At 36.2% G+C, this 21,079-nt stretch overlaps 1 protein-coding gene across 1 annotated transcript; it reads right to left on the minus strand.

Annotated features, from left to right (window-relative positions):
* Positions 1 to 12,106: 12,106 nt before the first annotated feature.
* On the minus strand, positions 12,107 to 20,812 carry MMP10 (matrix metallopeptidase 10). The gene is made up of 10 exons (XM_006907515.1): positions 20,703 to 20,812; positions 19,696 to 19,940; positions 19,453 to 19,601; positions 19,203 to 19,328; positions 17,538 to 17,702; positions 17,213 to 17,351; positions 16,520 to 16,653; positions 14,159 to 14,315; positions 13,379 to 13,482; positions 12,107 to 12,251 (listed from the first exon to the last, which is right to left on the minus strand). Exons 1-10 carry the CDS (start codon positions 20,808 to 20,810, stop codon positions 12,154 to 12,156), a joined length of 1,425 nt encoding a protein of 474 aa, XP_006907577.1. The 5' UTR covers positions 20,811 to 20,812; the 3' UTR covers positions 12,107 to 12,153.
* Positions 20,813 to 21,079: the final 267 nt, after the last annotated feature.

Raw genomic sequence — 21,079 nt, forward strand, 5'->3', positions numbered from 1 at the left:
GACTTCTTCAATCACAGATGAGCTTGGGTTAGAGAAGCCACCTGGTCCACAGGGCAAATGTCAGATAATTCATCGCTGAGTTTCGATCCTGCCCAGGGCATTGTGGTACCCTCTGAGGTACTCCTTTAAGATCTTTGGATGGAAGCTTAGATAGAGCTGTGTAAGCAAGCCTCAGTCTAATTGTTATTTGTTTGTTTTGGTTCAAGTTTTATTTACAAAATAAGCACAGGTATGAAAATCACTCAATGACTTTAACTATTTAAGAACTTTTGTTTTAACATTATATATAATAGAGACAGTGATATTTTAATGTCTTGAAGTGGCAGCTGATTGTTGAGTGCAAAACATGATCAAGATCTCGATCTTCTTCTACTGTCTACTTTGTTTGCTATATAACCTGTGTTTTACTGTCCAGACCAGGGGAGTAAATTGAGTTTACTGATCACATTTATATTGTTCAACAACAAAAGTATAACTGAAAGCTATTTCGAAAAGAACTATTTAGTGAGTTTTTTTCTTCTTCAGGGTAATAGCATAAGAGCTTAGCATGTATAAAATTTGGTCAAACTCTTATTTTCCAAGTCTTCTGAAAATTTGAATTTTATTTTCAAAGTTTTTAGTGTATCCTTTTAAATTAAAAAAATTTAAATTACATTTGACATACAATATTATATTAGTTTCAAGTGTACAACATAATGATTAGACATTTATAAAACTTACAAAGTGACCGCTCCGTAGCCTTCTTGCTAAGAACTTCTTCAAAAGTAAAATAGCTATGAATACGTGATAATTTTATTTGGATTCTATTAGAGCACATTTCTCCTTATGAAGAAAATCTTGGCTTTTGCTAAAGAGTGTTATAAAGCTAAATGAAAGAAAATAAAATCATTTGCCAAATCATTTTTTAATGAAGGGTAATGATTGTGAAATTTCAACATGGGAAGACTGTTTCTGAGAGGACCTTGACAGCAATCAGTCCATTGTGAATTTGTGTCTGTTCTGTCCAATATGGTAGCCACTCACCAATGTGGCCACCAAGCCCTTAAAATGTAGCTGCTATGTACTGATGTGTGCCACAAGTGTAAAATACACACCAAATTTCAAAGACTGAGTATGAAAAAAGGAATGAAAATATCTCAATCATGATCATTTATATTAATTGCATGTTAAGAGAATAATATTCTGAATATATTAGGTTAAATAAAATATGTTGTAAAAATTAATACCCCATTTACTTTTTTACTTTTTAAAATTTGGCTACTAGGAAGTTTAGAATTCTACATGAAACTTGTATTATATTTTTGTTGGACACAGTCGATCTCTTGATCCATATGATTAAAAGACTGGTTAGTTAACCATGATGATCATGGCAGAATTTATGTGGGCAGATGACGCATACATATCTCGTAACTTAGCAGCAGACATCTAAAAGCAGAAGTTGAGAAGATGAGTCTGTAACTTGGTTCTCAGGCCCGTGAAAGATTTCTTTTTTCGATGACTCTAAGTCTCTTGACTAGTTTTTTCCTTCTTATTGACTCTGCAAATTTGGATTGTTCCTAATAAATTTGCAAGAAAACAAATGTTCTTGCCTTGAGGACATGATTTTTTTTTTTAAGATATTTTATGGGTGCCAGAGGATGCCCTCTGTCATTCTTGTTATTAAGTACAGGCTCCATTTTTCTGGAAGTAGAGGAAAGTAGAGAGAAAGATTCTAAAGATTCTAAGGCACAGATTTTGCTTAGCTTGTCTCCTAATGAGATATTGTTTGTTTGTTTGTTTGCTTGGCTGATCCTTTTCTATACATTTAGGTTCTTGAGGGCAAATATTTTAGTGACCTAATGCTGCAAAACCACTGCAAAACTTAGTGTTCCAAAACAATATAGTTATTTATCTGTCATGATTTGATGGCTGATGAGGTCTCAGATGGACAGTTGGACTGGTCTTGTTTGGAGTCTCTCCTGTGGCTGAAGGCTGAAGTCCAATGGGGCTTGGGCTGAAACATCCAAGATGTTCCAGCTTCATCACAGGTGTGATGTCTTGGTAGAGAAGATTGGAAGGCTGGGGAATCCCTCTCTCTTCAGCATTCTCTCTTTCTCTCTCTCTCTCTCTCTCTCTCTCTCTCTCTCTCTCTCTCTCAAGTCTCAGAGCTTTTTCTCCTTTTCAGCAGAGTAGCCAGATATTCCTGCTACTACTTTTAACAACACTTTTCCCATAGATACTTGAACACATTTGATCCACAGAGGTAGACCTCATTTATTTATCCATTCCTATAAGCATTTGTCCATTCAACTGATATTTATTTATTATCTTCAGTGTTCAATCACTTAAAGTGAGGAGAAATGGGCCAGTAAATTTTTCATGGTACTTTGAGTTTGTACTATAAGAGATTTGTACTACAATTACACAGATGTCAGACATGAATTACTCTGGAGGACCTAGACAAGGCGAGATAGTAGAGTTAGTCTGGCCCCTATGTTTTCCAGTCTTCGTTAACCTTTATTCCTCCTCCTGGATTTTTGTCAGATCTACATTCTCACCTTTGTTCTTCTTTGCCTTTTTTAATTTATTTTATTTTTTAAATGCAATCTCTTTAAAAACAACCTCATTCTAAGTAGTAATATCTGTGGAAACATGGTTAGTATTTTGATTTCACATTAAATATTATCCCTGTACTATACACAGGCATCTTCTGTGCTTCTGAGAATTTGCTTTCCACCCTCTGGAAAAACTTTTCTAGCCTGATGGCTTCTCCTCCCTTCTCAGCAAACTTCCCTGAGAGTGTGAACTTGATAGGCAAAGTAGAGAAAACATTTATACTGGATTTTCCCCTCCCTCCTCTTTGGCATGTATCTCTTCCCTTTCCTTCCAAGTCCGTTTGATTTCACAGAATTCATGGGCTTTATAGATCTCTGCTCTCCAACCAGTAACTTTGATGTTACCTTGTGCATAATAAGGATGCTCCAGTTGTCTTGCAAGGCATAATGAATGAGTTCATTTGACCCTGTCCTGACAATTTAGTGTTTAACCACAACTTCCCCATCTCAATGGGATATCACATGAGTGCAAGCTGAAAAAGAGAAGTGAATTAATTTCTCAGGAAAAACAAAATCCCCCTTTTCACACAGGATCCCTGATACCTACAGAGTCACGAGACATCAGGAAAGGAGGTATTTTCTAGGACAGGTGGAATACAGGCCACGATTTCCCAGCCCAGGAGCTCTCTTCTCACTAAGGAGTACACTCCCTGGCAAGTGGAGGCTGTCACCCCGTTCTGGTGTTTCCAGCCAGGGATCTCCAGCCTCACTCAGCAGCCGCAGTGGTAAGAAAGGAAACCCCTGGTGAACTCAGGAAACCATGATTATTGTTTAATAAAGAGATCTAGGGGCTATGCAGTGTAGTGCTTGGCAATGACTATTTTATGCTGCTCAATACTTTACTCAAACAGCTTCCCTGGTGATGGTTGCAGCTAGAATTGTTTGAAATAACTGGGGCAAAACCCAAGTTAAGTACTAAAACATTTGAACCCAAGGAATCACGGTGATCTCTCGGTAAAATTACAATTCTCAGATGTTATAAAATATATGGACAAAATAATGTTGGTTAATAGAGGCTTCGAATTTTTGTTTGTATAAACAAAGTAAGTAAACATAGACTTTCCTCACTAATTTAATAAAACAGGTTTATGAAGGGTCTATCATATGAGAAACATTACGCTATGTGCTGGGGTTCCAAAAATAATCAAACTCTGATTGTATTCACAAAAGATGTAGTATATCACATGAAATGATTGCAATCAAAGGTGTGTTACCACGGTCCTTAAAATTCTATAGAAGGTTTGAGTATGATTTTTGTATGCTATAAGGGAAATAGTTTCTAGAAAGCTACAAATTACCACAATTTTTATAGAGGAATTAGGTTTTAGGTGGGCACACACACCAAAATTATTTATAGGACATAGAAAAAGAAATATTCAACATATAACAGTGCTTTCCAGGCAATTTCCCTGGTGTGTTAATTAGCTATTGCTGCATAACAAATTGCCACAGACTTAGTTGCTTGAAATAATACCATTTGAGGTATCCAGTAATGACTTTGGGTCTGAGGAGAGTTGTGTATGTGTGAGGAATGAAGCGGTTCCTTTATCTCATCTGTTTAGAAAACCAACACTCCCTCTGTGCTTCTCCTTTACACTCACACTACTACCTCACTCACAACACTTCTGTCACCAGATGTGTAGGGTTTTTCCACACCAAGCAATCTTTGGTGACACCACCTGGGTGTTCTACAATTTAACTCAATTCTGATACAACCTATTCAGGGGAAGAGAACATTATGTATATATTTTCTATTAATTCATACCATCCAAGCAGCATGTGAAAAAGCACAGGATTAGTTAGAGGACCTGTGTTTGATTTCCAGCTTTAACATTTATAAACTCTGTAAATATGGAGAAGTTTCTTAACCTACATGATACTCAGTTGTTAAAAAAGAAGAAACAATATTTAGACCATCTAATAATTATAAATATGCTGTTATAGACATGTGTTTTGTACATCATACTAATACAATAGTGACTAATATTATTTCTATGACATTAAAAATTTTCCCTGTAATCAGGTGTTATATGGTAATAAAAGGTAAACAGATATTCATGGAAATGTAGCTCCTTTTCTTGATTCATGGTTAATATCTTCTTGCTCTAAAGAAGGAACATAAACAAAGTTACTAAAAATATGTCTACACGACACAACCCCTAAGAGATTGACACTCCCAATTGCTTCATGTAGATGCTGAATAGCTTCATAATCGTGGGCTCATAGGATGTTGAATGAGAGGCAGCATTTTAGTTAAGATTTTGGGATGAGGCAGATAGAGATTTGAAATCTGACTTTACTCCTTACTAGGTGTCTAGACTCAGTTCGGTCCCTTGACTAGAAAATTGGAATAACAACAATAATAGCACCCTGAAGTGGTTATCAGGAGAATTAAGCAAAATAATGTATATTATATACATGTACTTCAATATTTGTTACATAGTGTTTCATGAGTGCAGATTCTTTTTAGAGTTAAGATACCTTAAAAAATACCTAATTAAACCCTCTTACATTGGAAATGAGAAAACTGAGACCTTTAAATGTTGTTGTTTTATTTCTTAGTAAAACAATTGTGACTGATTCAAAGGACAAAGTTAAATCATTTTAAGAGGAAATTGCCAAAGGAAATGAGTCTTGAGAAAATTATTGCTGTGCAATGAGAAAGCAAATAAACACCAAATATTTTCTGCTGAATCCCCATAATAAACAAGCTGAATCATCTCCTTTAAAGATTTGGAGGCATTGCCTCATGGTGTGTTCAATACACAGTTTGGTGGGTGCAAGCCTCTTGCCCGCACCCAATGATATGCACATCCTGGTGCAGAGGTTCAATACCTTTGAAGGTTGCCTGTCTACTGTGGAGAGGGGTAGCTCAAATGTCCTGTTCTCTGCCAGTCATTCTGGTGGATGGTGAAAAGGGGAATCAGCAGCTCCTGTGCCTAGCGTGCACTTGCACCTCCAAATTGCTGGAAAGGAGCCCCAGGGAGAATCTGCACTTGCCTCCCAATTACCCTTGTGCACAAAAGAGTGTGACCTTAAATAGTAAATTTATTTACTTACTTATTTATTTATTTGAGTTTTTAACTTTTTAATTTTATTTTTTAAATTGATTACTTTTTTATGATGACATTGGTTAATGAAATCCAGTAAGTTTCAGGTATACAATTTAACAGTAAGGCATATATATATATATTGCATTGTGTGTTCACTTCTCATAGATTTCTTTCTGTCACCGCATATTTGACCCCCTTTAATCTCGAATACCTCCCTCTTTCCCCCTCCCTTCACCCTCTGGTAACCACTAGTCTATTGTCCATGTCCAAAAGTCTCTGCTTGTCCTGTTTATTTGTTGCTTTTAGGTTCATATCCCACATATAAGTGATATCATGTGGTTTTCAACTTTTTCTGCCTGGCTTATTTCGCTTAGCTTGATTATCTCAAGGTCCATTCATGTTGTCGTAAATGGCAGTATTTCATCTCTTCTTATGGCTGAGTAATGGTCCATTGTATATATGTACCATAGCTTCTTTAGCCAATCATCTATCATAAGACACTTTGGTTGCTTCCATGTCCTGGCCACTGTGAATAATGCTGCTATGAACATCGGTGTGCAAATATCTTTTTGGACATGAGTTTTCAAATCTTTGTGGATAAATACCCAGTAAAGGGATTGCTGGATCATATGGTAGATCAATTCTTAGTTTTCCACAGTGGCTGTACCAATTTGCAGTCCTACCAACAGTGTATGAGGGGTCCTTTTAAATTTAAAAAGCTTTGGAGGCATTAGGCTAAATGTAATAAATCAGACAGAGAAAGACAAATACTGTATGATCTCTTATATGTAAAATCTAAAACAAATAAACAACCCCCCACCAAACAAAAGAACAAGCTCATAGATAGAACAGATTGGTAGTTGCCAAAGGTGGGGGGTAGAGAGTGTGAAAAATAGGTGAACTGTTTTTTGTTTGTTTGTTTATTTGTTTGTTTTTAGTTTAAATAAGATAAATAAAGGCATTATTGGAACAATTGATAAAATCTGAATCAGGTATATAGATTAAGTCATAGAATTTTATTAATGTCGATTTCCTAATTTTGATCATTATTCTATGGATAGGTAAAAGAATCTCCTTGTTTTAGGAAATACACGCTGAAGTATTTAGGAGCAAAAAAGGGCATAAACAAACACACAAAGAAAACATATGGCAGGATGAGAGAGTGCATGAGAAAGGAGCTGCACTTTTCCCTGCTTTTGAACAGAGCTCTGCAGTTGCACTTGGCATTGGGCAATGCACATCATGTTGCTAGTCCTATTGCTAGATCACTGTTGGGAATGGAGGAAATGGTTGACTTTTGATTTCCACTAAATCTCCTTTTAATAGTCTAGTGTAGCCAATATTTAGATAGCTCATGGAGGTTCATGATAAATGATCACAGATTAAACCAGGTGGTTCCACAAATTGTTTCAGCAGTATCTGGAAGACTGATAGTAAAGCTTGTCCAGTAAGTGCAATGGCCAATGGGACCACTATACTTTTATAGATTTGGCTAAACCCTTCCTTTTTTTTTTATTTTTAAATCCCAATTTCAGAGTACAGCCAAGCAGAAATTTTTACTCTCCTGGAATGAAAACCAAGGATATTTGCCTTTACCAGTATATTATCATAATCTAGTGAGGTGAGACTAGGATTTGATAATCATAAAAACAAGTTATTGAAGTACATTAATGATATCATGATACCTATGATATCATCATGATATTACCAAATAGTAACAATATTTTAGATATCATAGACATCTCAGAAGAAAAAGCTCAGAAGGAATTAAAGATCATATATGCACTTGTATGACAAACAGAGGTTGACTGATAAACAGAACAAAAATTCATGGTTCATTCCAATGTATAATTTGTTGGGATTACGTGAGTTTGAACAACTGGAGACAAACCCCAAACTCAAAATTATATTATCTCTCATAGATCTTGCCAAAAAGCAGGAAGCTCAGAGGCTGGCAGAGTCATTGAGATTTTGGCAATATCATGTTCCTCAGCTAGGATTCCTGAGGCCCTTATTTATAGAGCCAGCAGAAAGAACTTTAAAATTGAGTGTGGTGCTGAGTAGAAACAAACATTAAAATGCTTGCAGAGCACAGTAGCATAGACCTATGTCTGCATAATAGAGCTTGGAATCTATCCAGAATGTTTGTTAATAAGAATGTCTGAAGTACTAGACTCGTAACTCTAAAATCAAGCATAGACTCAGAACTATTTGTAAACAACCCAACATGTGTTGAGAATAGTTGGAAAGTCCAAACGATTTACTGAACAAACTTTTATACCACAAACTATGAGGATGCAGAATAGGTGATGGCAGCAGTCTCCAGTTTTCCTTACCGAGGAACTGGAGATAAGCCTCCAGTAATGGAGCTGAGAAAAGAGTCTCTGCGCTGTCCTTCTTAGGCCCACTGCCATGTGTTCGTCCTGACTCCCACCCTACACCACCTTGTTCTGCATTAAAAAGTCGTCTTCTTCATTCAAAGCCCTTATTACCACAGCAGGTTTTCTTGCTCTGCTTTCTAAGAGTCAGAACAAGCTTAGCAATGTTTGTGTCTGCTTTTTCTGGTCAAGTTCTTTTGTGGGATCAGCACTTTTCTGAGTCCTAAGTTTTTAGGAAAGGAGTGTTAAAGCTCTCTTGGCAGAATTTCTACTAAAAATTGATTCCCCTTCATGTTGTCCCATGACCCCTTGAACAACCTTGATGCCTCCAGCCAGCACTGCAGCAATAGCTCTGATGTTACCCTTCGACCACACAGTGAGAGCCCAGGCTCATGTAGGTTCCCATACAGCGTATGTGTATTATTTCATTTGACCATCTCAGAGGTGAACTGACTTCCCCAGGAGTAGCAACTGAAAACCATCACTTGAATGCAGTTTGTCACCTCCTTCAGGAAGCCACCTTTGATTTCCTTTCCCTAAAACATTCTCTACCTCTCCCAAAGCTGCATTCATTCTCTTCCCTCTTGCTATAATTATAATTGCCAATCCACTAATGAAATGATCTGTTTTTCTGATTGTTTCCCAACTGAAATCACCATCAATATTGTCCATGCTTAGTAAAGAACTTAACCATGGTAATAACAAGAAGAAGAACATTTATTGCTCCACTACAGCTGGTTGTTCTCCAAATTAAATTTGCTGCAACAGAGTTTGTGAAAAGTAGGGGAGTCTTTCATTTTAAGAAGAGCTGAATAGAAAGTGAGAAAGTGGAAAATTTTTCTCATACTCTTCAGTTTGAAATACATAGAGTTGATTGTTCTACCTTGAGGGAAGAGTGAAAAGAGGGAATATATAAAATCGAGTCATTTTAACCAAGCTGCTAAAATTATGAACATTATGAAGCTTGAGGCATGAGGAAAGACTCCATTCTTGTTCAGACTAGCCTGAGAACTTAAACTTTTTTGAACTTTTCAGTCCTGCATTAATGCCTGGATAACCATCTGCATCTCCAGGTAGCCATCTAATTATCCCCTGGACTCATGAATTCAGGCCACCTGATTACCTCAGAAGGACGCACATATACATCCTTTACCCAGATCACTAAGACATGACCGGACCTCCCACACCCATCATCTTGACTGTCTGACATCTGACTGATAACCATCCTGGATCAATCTAGGGCTAAGAATGCAGGACTGATAATTCTCAAGAATGTACTTTTTACTACAAGAACTTTTAACTTTTCTTTCTCCTTTGGAACACTTCTGGGTTTTCCTTAGCTGTGTTCCCAGTTTGCAAACTCCAAGACCTTTGAATAAATCTCCATTATTTATTTCTAGCAAAGCCTCTAGACTCTTCTTGAGTTCCTTCAACAACCTCTATTTTGTATATTTAATGACTTTCTCTAGTGAAGATCACGGTTTCTCCTGAGCTGCCATCTCTTGTAACTACAGCTCTAACTACTGCTAAAGCTGTTTGGTGCCAGTTCCCTCTCCTTGCTGCTTCAGGCCTTATGGTGCTAGTTCCTCCATGCTTCTTCATCGTGATTTGTTGGTTTTCTCTAACCCAGCCCAGACTTTTATAGATTGTCTTTTCCTGAAATCTTCCTCACTTACCCATGGGCGTGCCATGTTTCCTGCCAGAACCTTGATTCTTGTAAGGATTCTTATAAAAGAGTTTTGATATAGTTTTATACCTTTTTGATACATTTCATGTGAAATCCAGAGAAAGATAATATTGTTAGCTCCTGAACCTTACTCATTCTAAATCAGAGCCCTTACTCCAATCCATCCCTTCCCCCTTATTTTTAGCTTAAAAAGATCTCAGCAAACTGTTTTATTTGGCTCGTCTTTGTCATATAATCCCAACGATTAGCTGTGACCAAGTGCCGGAGTACCATGGTAGGTAGACTGCCCTAGAACGATGTGGCTGCAGTGGGGAGAGGAGAGGTTCCCTAAATGAAGCAGGTACTTTTCCTAGCAGGAGAATGTGTGGACCAATCAGATTAAGCAATTTTGCTTGCATGCTCTTAGAGCCAACTGTGCACTTCAGTGTATTGGGGAACTCCAGAAAGATATCCCACTTTATTGTCCTCTTTGTTGCTGCCTGATTTTCTGCCATTCCAATAATAACTTTGCCAGCACAAAGTGTAAACTAGAAAGATTTATCAGTTTTTTATTTACACCTGATTATGAATAAGTTAAACTTATTAATGCAACAATGTGGAGGTCCTGAGACCACTTAGTAGGTAAGAGGGGGGATTTGACAAGGGCTGAGTATTCTCAAAAGGGGATGAGAACCCTGATGAAGTCAGTTTTTGCTGGGGGTATTTTGCAAGCTTGTTCCCTTAAGAATGACTAGAGTGGAATGTCTCCCCTACCACTGGTTTTCAGAGTGTGTGGAACGAGCGAGCCTTCAGAGAGTCTCTGGAAGTAGAGTAATGCCGCCCAGTGAGTCTGTCTTGCCCAAGTCTGCCTGTCCCAGCCCAGGAAGATTGGCCAAGGGGCTCACACGTCTTTCTAACCTCCTGAGTTGATAATAGTTGGCCCACTCAGCACCTCACTACCCCAAAGACAACCAGCTAAGCCTGATGGTCAGGAACACTTCAGAAGGTTTCATGGACTTTGTACACCTGAATGAGTCTGAATCATCAGCAAGAATCTTGACAGATGCTCATAAAACTATGAGATGTGATGGCTCCCTCCTGCAGGGTCTAAGGCATGGTTCAAAATAAAAATAAGTGATATAAATTCAATAGCCTGGGTTCCCCCTCAATCCATGTGACATACATTCCTTTGAACTTCTTATATATCTTTTTATCTTCCCACATAATTGCTTTGTAAATTTGCCTGCTTCATTTTAAACTGGAGGTATACTCTTTGAAAATGTGGCTGTTATAATAAAGCATAATATTGTTATAATAAAGCATGGCAGTTGGTACAATCACTTTGGAAAAGTGTCCGGTAGTATCTATTAAAGCTGAACATGTGCATACCCTAAGATCCAGCATTTCCTTTACAGAAATGACTAAAGCCATTCAAAAACCATTAGAATGTCCATGGGAGCTCTGTACACAATGGACTCCAATTGGAAACAACCTAAATGCCCTTCAAGAGTGGATTGAATAAATAAAATTTCGTATATTCACCCCATGGAAATCTATACAAAGTGAGAATAAACAAAAAATTACATACAAAATGTAGATTAAACTCACAACCTTGAGTGTCCCCTCAGCCTGGAGGGTTTTACTTTGCTTTCTAGCTTGATGGCAACATATGTAGGAAGTCAAGATCCCAGGGGACATCTGTGGTATGATAAGGGAGGCCAGTCCCTCACCTGCAAGAGAGTACCGTTTGGTCTCTTTGGCAGGTGAGGAAATATAGGGACTTATCCTCCCTAGGGTAAAATGGGGATGACACAGATGAGATTTAAGCCCAGCATGAACTGATGATTTGCCAGGCTCCTAAGCTCCAATATTCTAGAATTCTATTTTCCAATTTTATCCAGAACCAGTCCTACAGAACAACTGTTGACTAAGTTGTTTCTTTCTTAGATGTGTAAGAAACATTTACAATATCTGAGAGGTAAAAATAAAGATCTCGTTGGTTAATAGAAGAGGAGAAGGTATATGACAGCCTTGTGTCCCATCCATGGAGTATGTGTTCTTACTACACTTATTAACAGAACATCTGTTAAATGCTCAGTCTACAGCATAGTCATTGTATTAAAATAAATTATTCTAAAAAGTAAGAAACAGGCCCCAAATGAAAATCTTTATTAAACAGTAAATGAGACACCCTTGGAGACAGTCTCTACCTATTGCACGTGGCTATTTCCTATTTCTACTCAATGTAATCCAACAACATTTGAAGCAGTCCAGATAAATGCTGCATGACATGTAAAGAAGATGTCTGCAAGGGTCATCTTCTTTGGCCACTGGACATGAGGAAAAAATCATTTTGTAATATTATTATATAAAATTAATATATAAAATAATAATAATAATTTTGTAATAATCATGTAATTATTAGATTCATTTAAAAGGGATCTTTCTTCTCCATATCTCACCTACCATAGCCAGTAGTTACTCTTCAATATACGTGTCACCATCCTGACATTAGGGTCAAACTCAAACTTTGATGATCCACTGAAGAAATAGAAAAATCCTGTAAATATAGATGAGGAAGACAATGAAGCATTCTTCAAGAAAATCAATTTTGCAACATGCATAACTCAGAATAAGAGTAAATTAATAATGAATAGCAATTATTAAGTGGTGACTTTGTGCCAAGCACTGTGCTAAGTTCTTTACATGTTTTATTTCATCTATGCTTACAAAAAAAGCATATGGTGTTACTAATGAGGGAAAACCTGAAAATTAGGGTGATATTGCAATTTTTCCAAGGTACTATGTCTAACAAAAGATGGAGGATACACTCCATCTCATTTGTCTGACTCCAAAGCCAGTGCCCTAAAACATTAAATTGTTTTAGATTTATAAAATCTAATTGATAAAATTCTATGATGTTTTAAAACCTTAATGTATTCTTAACTTTCTTCTCAATTCATTCTTCTCCCAGTAGATCCTAAATACCAGCTTGGGAGGAAACTGGATCCAAGAGAATTAGGCTGATGATAAAATGCACTAAAGGCCACTTCCTGCTTTGCATACATTAAGGTCAAATTATTTTAGTCATAAGATCATCGTCTCATGAGCATTTATGATTCCCAAGCCCTGGCAGTCCTCTCCAACATTCATTCAGAACAAGAACAAGTTTTACTTTCCTATCTGCTCACTACCAGGAATCAAATTCTGTCTATTTTGAGCATATAGGAGGACTGTTGTTTATTTACAAATGAATTATGTAATACAGACAATTGCAGATTGCAACAGAAGACCAGACAAAGTCTCTTTGGATGGGAAAGGAGAGAATGGACAACAGGATAAAGGAAATATAGAGACAGAGGAAAATGACAACCAGCCATTAAACCAGTAAACCTGGCTCATACTTGGTTGTATTTTATGCTAACGTAGTGACCTGAAAGTTAATGGCTATGGTGTGAGGAAGTATCCTTTGATTTCATGTGTAGGTGTGAAACAGAGACTTGGAAATAATTTAAGAAAAACAATATTTAAACCAAATTTGCATAAATTAGAAAGTTAAAAATTTCAGGAATTTGGAGTTAAAAGGATATAAGATTGAAAGCCTTAAACATTGTATTGATTTTCCACACCATTTTGATATAAAATCCCCCAAAGTGTCCCCATTGCAATGAAATGAGTGTCGTTTACCAAATGCCTGTAATACAGCATTAGCCTTCGGTTCAACTCCTGGAAAGTCATCAGTTATCAGTCTGGGGAAGCCTTGCTCCATGGATTGGCTATTTTCATCAAATCTGTACCAAGTGAAAGAAATACAACTCAATGTTGTGCAGAGGCCCCATTACATGCAATGGTACATGTCATGTTTATGTTGTGGAATCCTGGACAATTCTCAAGTGATAGGGAAAGTGTTAAACAGTTTTTTGACTAAGAAATATGTGACTTTCCTGGACTTTAAGCTCAGCATATGAAATTATTTTCTCTAGAAAAAAGGACATCACACTGTTTTACAGAGGTCCAATGTAGATGTCTGAAGTCAATTTTCTAAATCTAGACACATAGAGCCCAAATGCCTTTCTGCCACAAATGCATGAAGACTGCATACACATGAGATGCAAAGTGATTTAAATCATTTGGCTAAAAATATACTTTTGGTTCTCTATCACACTTGCCTTGCAGCCCTTGTCTTTATAGCCTGACACAGCTAGGCTTCATATGGTGGCCATTGTATGGACATCTCACTCGGTCTCTCCTAATGCCTTTTGGTGTCTGGATGTATGACCCAGCAATCAGCCATTCTGAGAGTGGTTTATTATATATGGGAAGTTGAATAACTATAAGTTGCCTCCGTCATAATCAGGAAGTTTAAAGTTAGAGGAAGTTAGAGGATGGGAGTGGAGGATTTGCTTAAAGAAAAAAATAATTTTCCTAATTTAAGCTCCATACAAAGTCATTCCAATCACATATTACCTCCAGTATTTGTCCTCTACAAAGAAGTATGTTTTCTTTTCCTCATCAGAAACAGCTGCATCAATTTTCCCTATGGTTGAAGGAAAACCCAGGGTGTGGATATCTCTTGGATAACCTGCTTGCACCTCAGTTCCTCTGATGGCCCAGAACTTATTTCCTATTGAAAAAAGAAACCCAAAAAATTTTCAGTGAAGCCTGTTGGTTTTAGAAATAATTTTAGTGCATCGTTGTGAAAAAAGAGGAAGGTTTTAATTCTGACTACTAACTCAATGCCCAATTCAGAGCTGGTATTTAATAAACATTCCCTGAATGAGTGAACAAATAAATGAGTGAATGAATAAATAATTGAACAAATAAATGAGTAGATAACTCTGGTCCACTGCCCTTTCTGAGTCTTATATTTATTATCTATAAATTACAATGACTAGTACTAGTTATTTCTTATAATTTCTGGTGACTCCTTAACCTAAAAATTTAACTTAGAACTCTCTCTTAAGCTTCACAACAATAAGTCAATTACTTATTGAATACCTCCTTTGGGCATCTCATGGTCACCTTGTCCAGTCTGTGCTGCTTCTAAATAACTTAAGAATCCACACAAATTTGAGTGAATTAGCACAATGCAATCCTATCAGTCTCTCTGCTTTTACTTTGTTACATCGCCCCTCCTGTGCCAATCCTGAGTCCCTTCCTCACATCACTGCCAGGTTAACTAATTTAAAATGCTAATTAATCTATTGGGTATCTCTCTTGCTTCACCTGAACTGAATGACTTGTACCTGAGAAGTTTTATATACACTCTTACTTTTGTATAAATAGTTCCTTCTTCTTAAAGATTTTTCCATTCTTTACATACCCAGCTCCTTTCCACACAGCAAATTATTCTCCTTTAACGCTCATCCTAAACATCACTTCCTTTCAGAGATCTTTGCAGAACCCTGGGTCTGGGTCAAGTGCGCTTCCCTGGGATTCCCACAGCACCCTGGCTTCCCTTAATCCCAGCACTTATCATACGGTATTTTGATGACTCATTTCTGCTACTATCTCTCAAATATGAGCATTTTTTAGTTTTGACTTCCACTAACAAGCACAGTGCCTGGCACATTGCAAGCGATAAATAAATTACCAAATAGTAACAATATTTTAGAGGTGTATAACCTTTTACGATTTCCAATGTAATTGTACATTATTCCATTTAATCTTCATAAAAATGAAATTACTGAAAATACATTTTTAAAAATTCTCTTACAATTTGACATCTAAAAATACTCCCAAATAACTTATGAGTCAAGGGAAAAAATTTTTTAAATGAAGAAAATGAAAATACTACATATCAAAACTTGTGGGATGAAGCAAAAGCTGGGAAGAAAGGGATATTTACAGGCATAAATGCTTATATTAAAAAAAAAAGAAAGGCTACGAATTAAAAAGTTAAGTATCAAACTTCGGTTATTAAAAACAGTAACAGAATAAATTCAAAGAAAACAAAAATGAAGGAAATAAGGATATGGACAGGAAATAATTAAATAGCAAATCAAAATACAATAGGATGATTAACAAAGCCAAAAGTTAGTTCTCTGAGACCGTTAAAATTGTCAAATATCCAATTATCCTATGAGATTGATAGAGAAAAGCATGAAGATTCAATATTAGGAATGAAAAAGGGAACAAAACTTCAACAATAATTGAAATGACAACAAACTAATACTCTGAAAATATACTAGTTGATTTGAAAAAGGATGAAATCGACAAATTCTTAGAAAAATATGTAACAAAACTCAAGAAGTAATAGAAGCTCAAATAGCATATTACCAATAGAATAAATGAAAACAATAGTTTAAAACTAGCAAAGGAGCCAACAAGCCTGGATAGTTCCATTAGTTACTTTCTATCTCTACACTGATAGTGCATTATCTTATCTATTAAGGCCTTATAACGCAGGACATTTCCACTCATCTTATTTTTCAGTGGGAATATCTTGGCTATTCATGGCCTTTGAGTGTCCATATGGGACTAAAATGTCAAGATCCACGAAAAATATTTTGGCACTTGAACTAAAAATTCCTCGTGTCTATAGCTAAATTGGCATTCTTACTATATTGATTTTTTTCTATGTGAATATGAGATATCATCTATTTGAATATTTGAATTGAATATTTTAAAATAACACTTTTAATGTTCTTTGTACATGTCTTATTTAAGCATTAGCACTAGTCTTGCAATAATAAACCATCCAAAATTTATTATAATGGAGAAAATTCAAACTATCCAAAATTTAATAAAATGGAGAAAATTCATGTCTTGATGAAATTATTGCAATAAGATTTTTCTCAAGTCAAAAATTTTTATATTGTACTTAACCTTTAAAAATAAAAATGGTATCCTTGCTAGGAACTTCATATGCAGCATCCAAGTGTGATGGAAGAGAGGGCCAAAATGTAGAAATCAAATGAAGTTCAGGTTTGGGTCTGCAGAAGGATCTGCGCCAAAAATATCTGTAATGAAAAATTAATTACAGTTGTTATTCTCCTTTATATATTTTTTAAAGGAACATATTCTTTTCTTTCTTTCAGCCTACGGTAATTCACAAGTCCATATTACAACATTCTCCTTATATCAGGGTAATAAAATATGTGGAAAGAGATGTGTTGATGAAGTACTAATTATTTAGCATAGTATGCATTCCAAAAGTCTGTAAAACAATGTGTATATTATGTGTCCGTTTTGAAAAAGTAGCATTTATTCATATATTTAACATATTCATTGCATGTGCCAGACCTATTCTAGGCTCAAGTTATAAAAGTTAAAAGTTAAAAAAACAGATAAAAACCACTGCCTTCATCAGCCTTACTTTCTAATGACCAAGAATCATCTTTGTAAGTCTGTATAAATGATCTGAATAATTTTTAAAACATGGCAAAATGCAACAAAACCCAGATCTGAATGATTTTAAAATGTAGTGTAAATATTTTATTTAAAATCTGTGTCAGATTTCCTTTCTAAGCATTATATATCAAAAAGAATAGATAGAAAAATATAATTTTCTGGTCTGACCTGTCTTTAAAGAACAGAATTTCTCCCCTCAGAGTGCTGACTGCATCAAAGGACAAAGTAGGATCACACATGGCTGGTGTCTCAGGAGGCACAGATTCTGTGGGCACCACAGGGTCATCAGGGGAAGCACTGGGAGGTCCTAAAGGGAACAGATATGAGGATGCAAACATTAGGAGAAACGTGATGCTTCTGCCAATGCATATGCTTTCCGAACGTTCTCAGAATACTCTGAGTTGACTCGCAAATGTTTTCTGCAGCATTTTAAAGCTTTCCTGAAGATCACCACTGCAAAGCTACAAGGCCCAATTTTTCCAGCATCACTCACCATACAGGGACTGAATGCCATTCACATCATCTTGAGAAAGGCGGAACCGGGCCAGGTCTGTGAATGGGTTGTAGACTGGGTACATCAAAGCTTCAGAGTTGGCCGAGTGATAGAGACCCAGGGAATGGCCAAGTTCATGAGCAGCAACAAGGAATAAATTGGTCCCTATTTAAGAAATCGTAAATAAGAGTTTATTCCTTCAATATATGTACATTGCAGATGTCAGCTGTGTATTGTATTTGTTTACTTCCTGGAAGCACACAGGGCTTTTTCGGCCTTGAATTTGGTTAATTGATCCATCGATTGATCGATCACACACTTAATGGAAAGCCAAGTGTATTTCAAAGCTCATTATCGACATCAATCTTTGAGACAGTGTCCAACCATATCCAAATTCCCTCTCCAGCCTCAGAAGCCTATTCACTTCATGAGAAGCAGGTCTCTTTTCTTGTATTCTGGAGTGGAATGAACCTACTGGCTTAACACATCAATAAATGTTTCTCTTTATTTGTCAATGAAAAGCTAAACACAGTTTCGATGTATTGACATTGGCTGGTTACAGTCTCAGTTAAATGAATCATACATAGTTTATTCTTGTGAACTCTGAAATCCTTAAACAATCTTTGTGCTGTCATTTGCCATTGGAATATTGCCTGCATAATTTTTCAGCCTCATGATATTTATTCAGTACATATTGGGTTAAAATAATTAATAAAGATAAATGTCATAAGATCTGTAAGATTGATTTAAAAACATAACATGCCAAATCATGTCTAGCATTTGTCTCAAAAGAGATTTTGGCCACACAAGCACTAGTCGTATTCAGATTTTTTTCTTCATATTATAAAAAAATCAGAATGCTGAAATTGGAAGGCCTTGGGTAATTATGATTGACATACCAAGAAAGTCAATTTCACTTTTTAAAGTTCTCATCTCAGACTCTGAGGAAATGTTTCTTTGACAAAAAGAAGTTGTTAATCTAATCAAAACAAAGAATTTTATTCAGCACTAACCTCACATCTATACTCCCTACAGAGATAATGTTTGCATTTTGATTATAAATGGCAATTAAGTTTCAGAAGTAGTGTTATTTGTTTTAGCTAACTGAGAACTTTGGAAGCCATTCCTCAAAGTATACAGTTATGAACTGAGAAAATTTCTTCTACCTAAGAAGAAAAAAAAGTTCAGACATTTTATTTGGGGGTAAGGTTTTTCCTTCAGAAGGAGTCTATGAAAACCCCTCTTACCCTAGAGAGAGTAAAATGATATTCTAACCAGAAAAACCTAAACTAGAAACTAAGTTTCTGGAAGGAAATTAATTCTCCTTTAAGAATAAATAAGTAAGCAGAGGAAATTTTCCCCACTTGGATATAAGTAATATCTAGAGCACATGTTGGTGTAGATTCAATACAATACGTTATCCCTTGGATATCTGCAATTCGATATAATGAGAAATTGTCCTTAAAGACAGTTCTAAGATCACACAGTAACCATGGTAATCAAAGAAATAATGATGCTTCCTATATTGTGCTTATACTAAGACAGAGAACATAATTTTTAGACATCGAACATGTTTTCAATAACCATTAAAACAGCAATATATTCTGCTGGTCCTTTCCCAACTATAAAACAAACCAAAATCATTCTGAGGCATGTATAACTAACCTGATGTATCCTTTGTCCATTTTTCGTCATCATCAAAGTGAGCATCTCCATTAATTCCTGGCCCCGGTGAAAAAGCATGAGCCAAAACCATTCCTGGCCCATCAAAAGGGATAAAGTCTCCATGTTCTAATAGAGAAAATGTTTTTTATTGGAAAGATAGGTAATGAGAAACTTTTCCAATAAAACAACACCAGGTAAATGGATGCATCTCAAAATATTTTTGTTGTTAATGTTTGTGTTTGCTTTTTACCTCTAGCTGCAAAAGTGATCAGTATGTCAGCCTCTCCTTCATAAATCCTGGAGAATGTAAGTGGAGTCACCTCCTCCCAGACTTTCAGAGCTTTTTCGATGGCAGAATCAACAGCATCTCTTGGCAAATCCAGTGTATAATTCACAATCCTGTATGAGAACATTTGAAGAATTTAATATTTTCCCCGGAGAGAATCAATTGTGAAATCTCAGTATCATGTGAAAGCCTCCTGGGACCCATCACCTGTAAGTAAGGCGAGTTTTCCTCCACTTTGGCATGCCGGGAAAAGTACTGAAGTCGCCAACGTCGGGAACTCCGCACCTGGGCATGCGCATCACCTCCAGCGTTTCTGAGTCCAGCTTCCCCGTTACCTCCAACCCCAGGAACTTCTGCATTTCTTGGATTTTTTTAACAACAGGACCACTGTCCTTTCTTCTAACAAACTGTTTCACGTCTTTTGCAAGGTTGTAGTAGTTTTCCAGGTAGTGCTAATGGGATCATAAATACAGTTTTAAGGACTTCTTAAAATTTTTTTAGCCATTTATCCATTATTTCATGATCTATTTTAGTTATTACCTAGTTTATTGAAACAGAAGTATTATCACGCTTAATCTGATATTTTATTAAGACTCATTTTTTTATCTTCATACTAAAATGTAAATTTATTGCAATTTAATTTGTCAACGAAGTAAACAATTTAGATTTAAAAATTCAGGTTCAGCATATTTAAAGAAAAGGAAACCCTCCTTGCCATAATTGTGTGGAGAGTTTAGGTGAATATACATTTTTTTCCACTTTGCTAATATAGACTAGTTTCAAGACAATAAAGTGGAATAAGTGTTTTTAAAACATGACAAATAACATATAAACATTATTATCTGATATTATTTGGAGATCAAAATCAGTAATTCTTTCTCCTTAATTATTTTAACTAAAGAAATTCTAAAGCAAGAGTTGTTTTATGCATTTTCCTTCCATTGGTTATTTTTGTTTAGCACCTGAAGTGCTGCTACTATTTTATTGTATAGCTTTGATTAATTCTATCCCCTTTCTGTGCCTTTCTTTCCTTCTCTGTGAAAATGAAGGGACTTTCCACCTCCAGCACTTTAATATTGTCTAATTCTAAATTATAGCGACACAGTAACCTTCAATCAAATCATTCTGCTCTGTGTTGCAAAACTAACAGGCACATTTGTTTTCCTGCTTGGGCTGGCCAATGGCTGGAATGGCAGCCACTATTAAGTAAGTACCTGAAGGAGATCCAGGTTTGGGTCCTCTTCCTTCTTCGCTCCTCTATTCAGGGGATAAGCGGAGCAGACTGGCAGACATAACAGCAGAAGGATGGTGGGATGCTTCATTCTCACTGTTTTTACCTGAGGAAAACACCTTTGCCTGTTGGTTTCTGTTACCCTCCAGCAGCTACTGTTTTATAGGGTCACACGATTCATGCATGTTTTGTTATTCTAAATGATACCAGGAATGTTTACAAAAATTCAGTGTAAAGACGATATAGCCTATACCAGTAATTTCCCTCAACCTTCTAAACTTGAATTATGAAAGAAAGATTAATCTCCAGGAAGTGGTATTCTGTGTTGGTAAAGAGGAAAAAGAAATGTCTAGATAATTG

This window comes from Pteropus alecto, unplaced genomic scaffold (genome assembly GCF_000325575.1).
Source record: "Pteropus alecto unplaced genomic scaffold, ASM32557v1 scaffold12, whole genome shotgun sequence".
Lineage (NCBI taxonomy): Eukaryota > Metazoa > Chordata > Mammalia > Chiroptera > Pteropodidae > Pteropus > Pteropus alecto.

Coding starts and splice junctions, on each gene's coding strand:
- MMP10 (XM_006907515.1), bottom strand. CDS start 20,810: ATGAAGCATCCCACCATCCTTCTGCTGTTATGTCTGCCAGTCTGCTCC. Junction 19,602..19,695: donor AAAACTCGCCTTACTTACAG/GTGATGGGTCCC, acceptor GTTCTCATACAG/GATTGTGAATTATACACTGG. Junction 12,252..13,378: donor TGCTGTATTACAGGCATTTG/GTAAACGACACT, acceptor CTATATTTACAG/GATTTTTCTATTTCTTCAGT.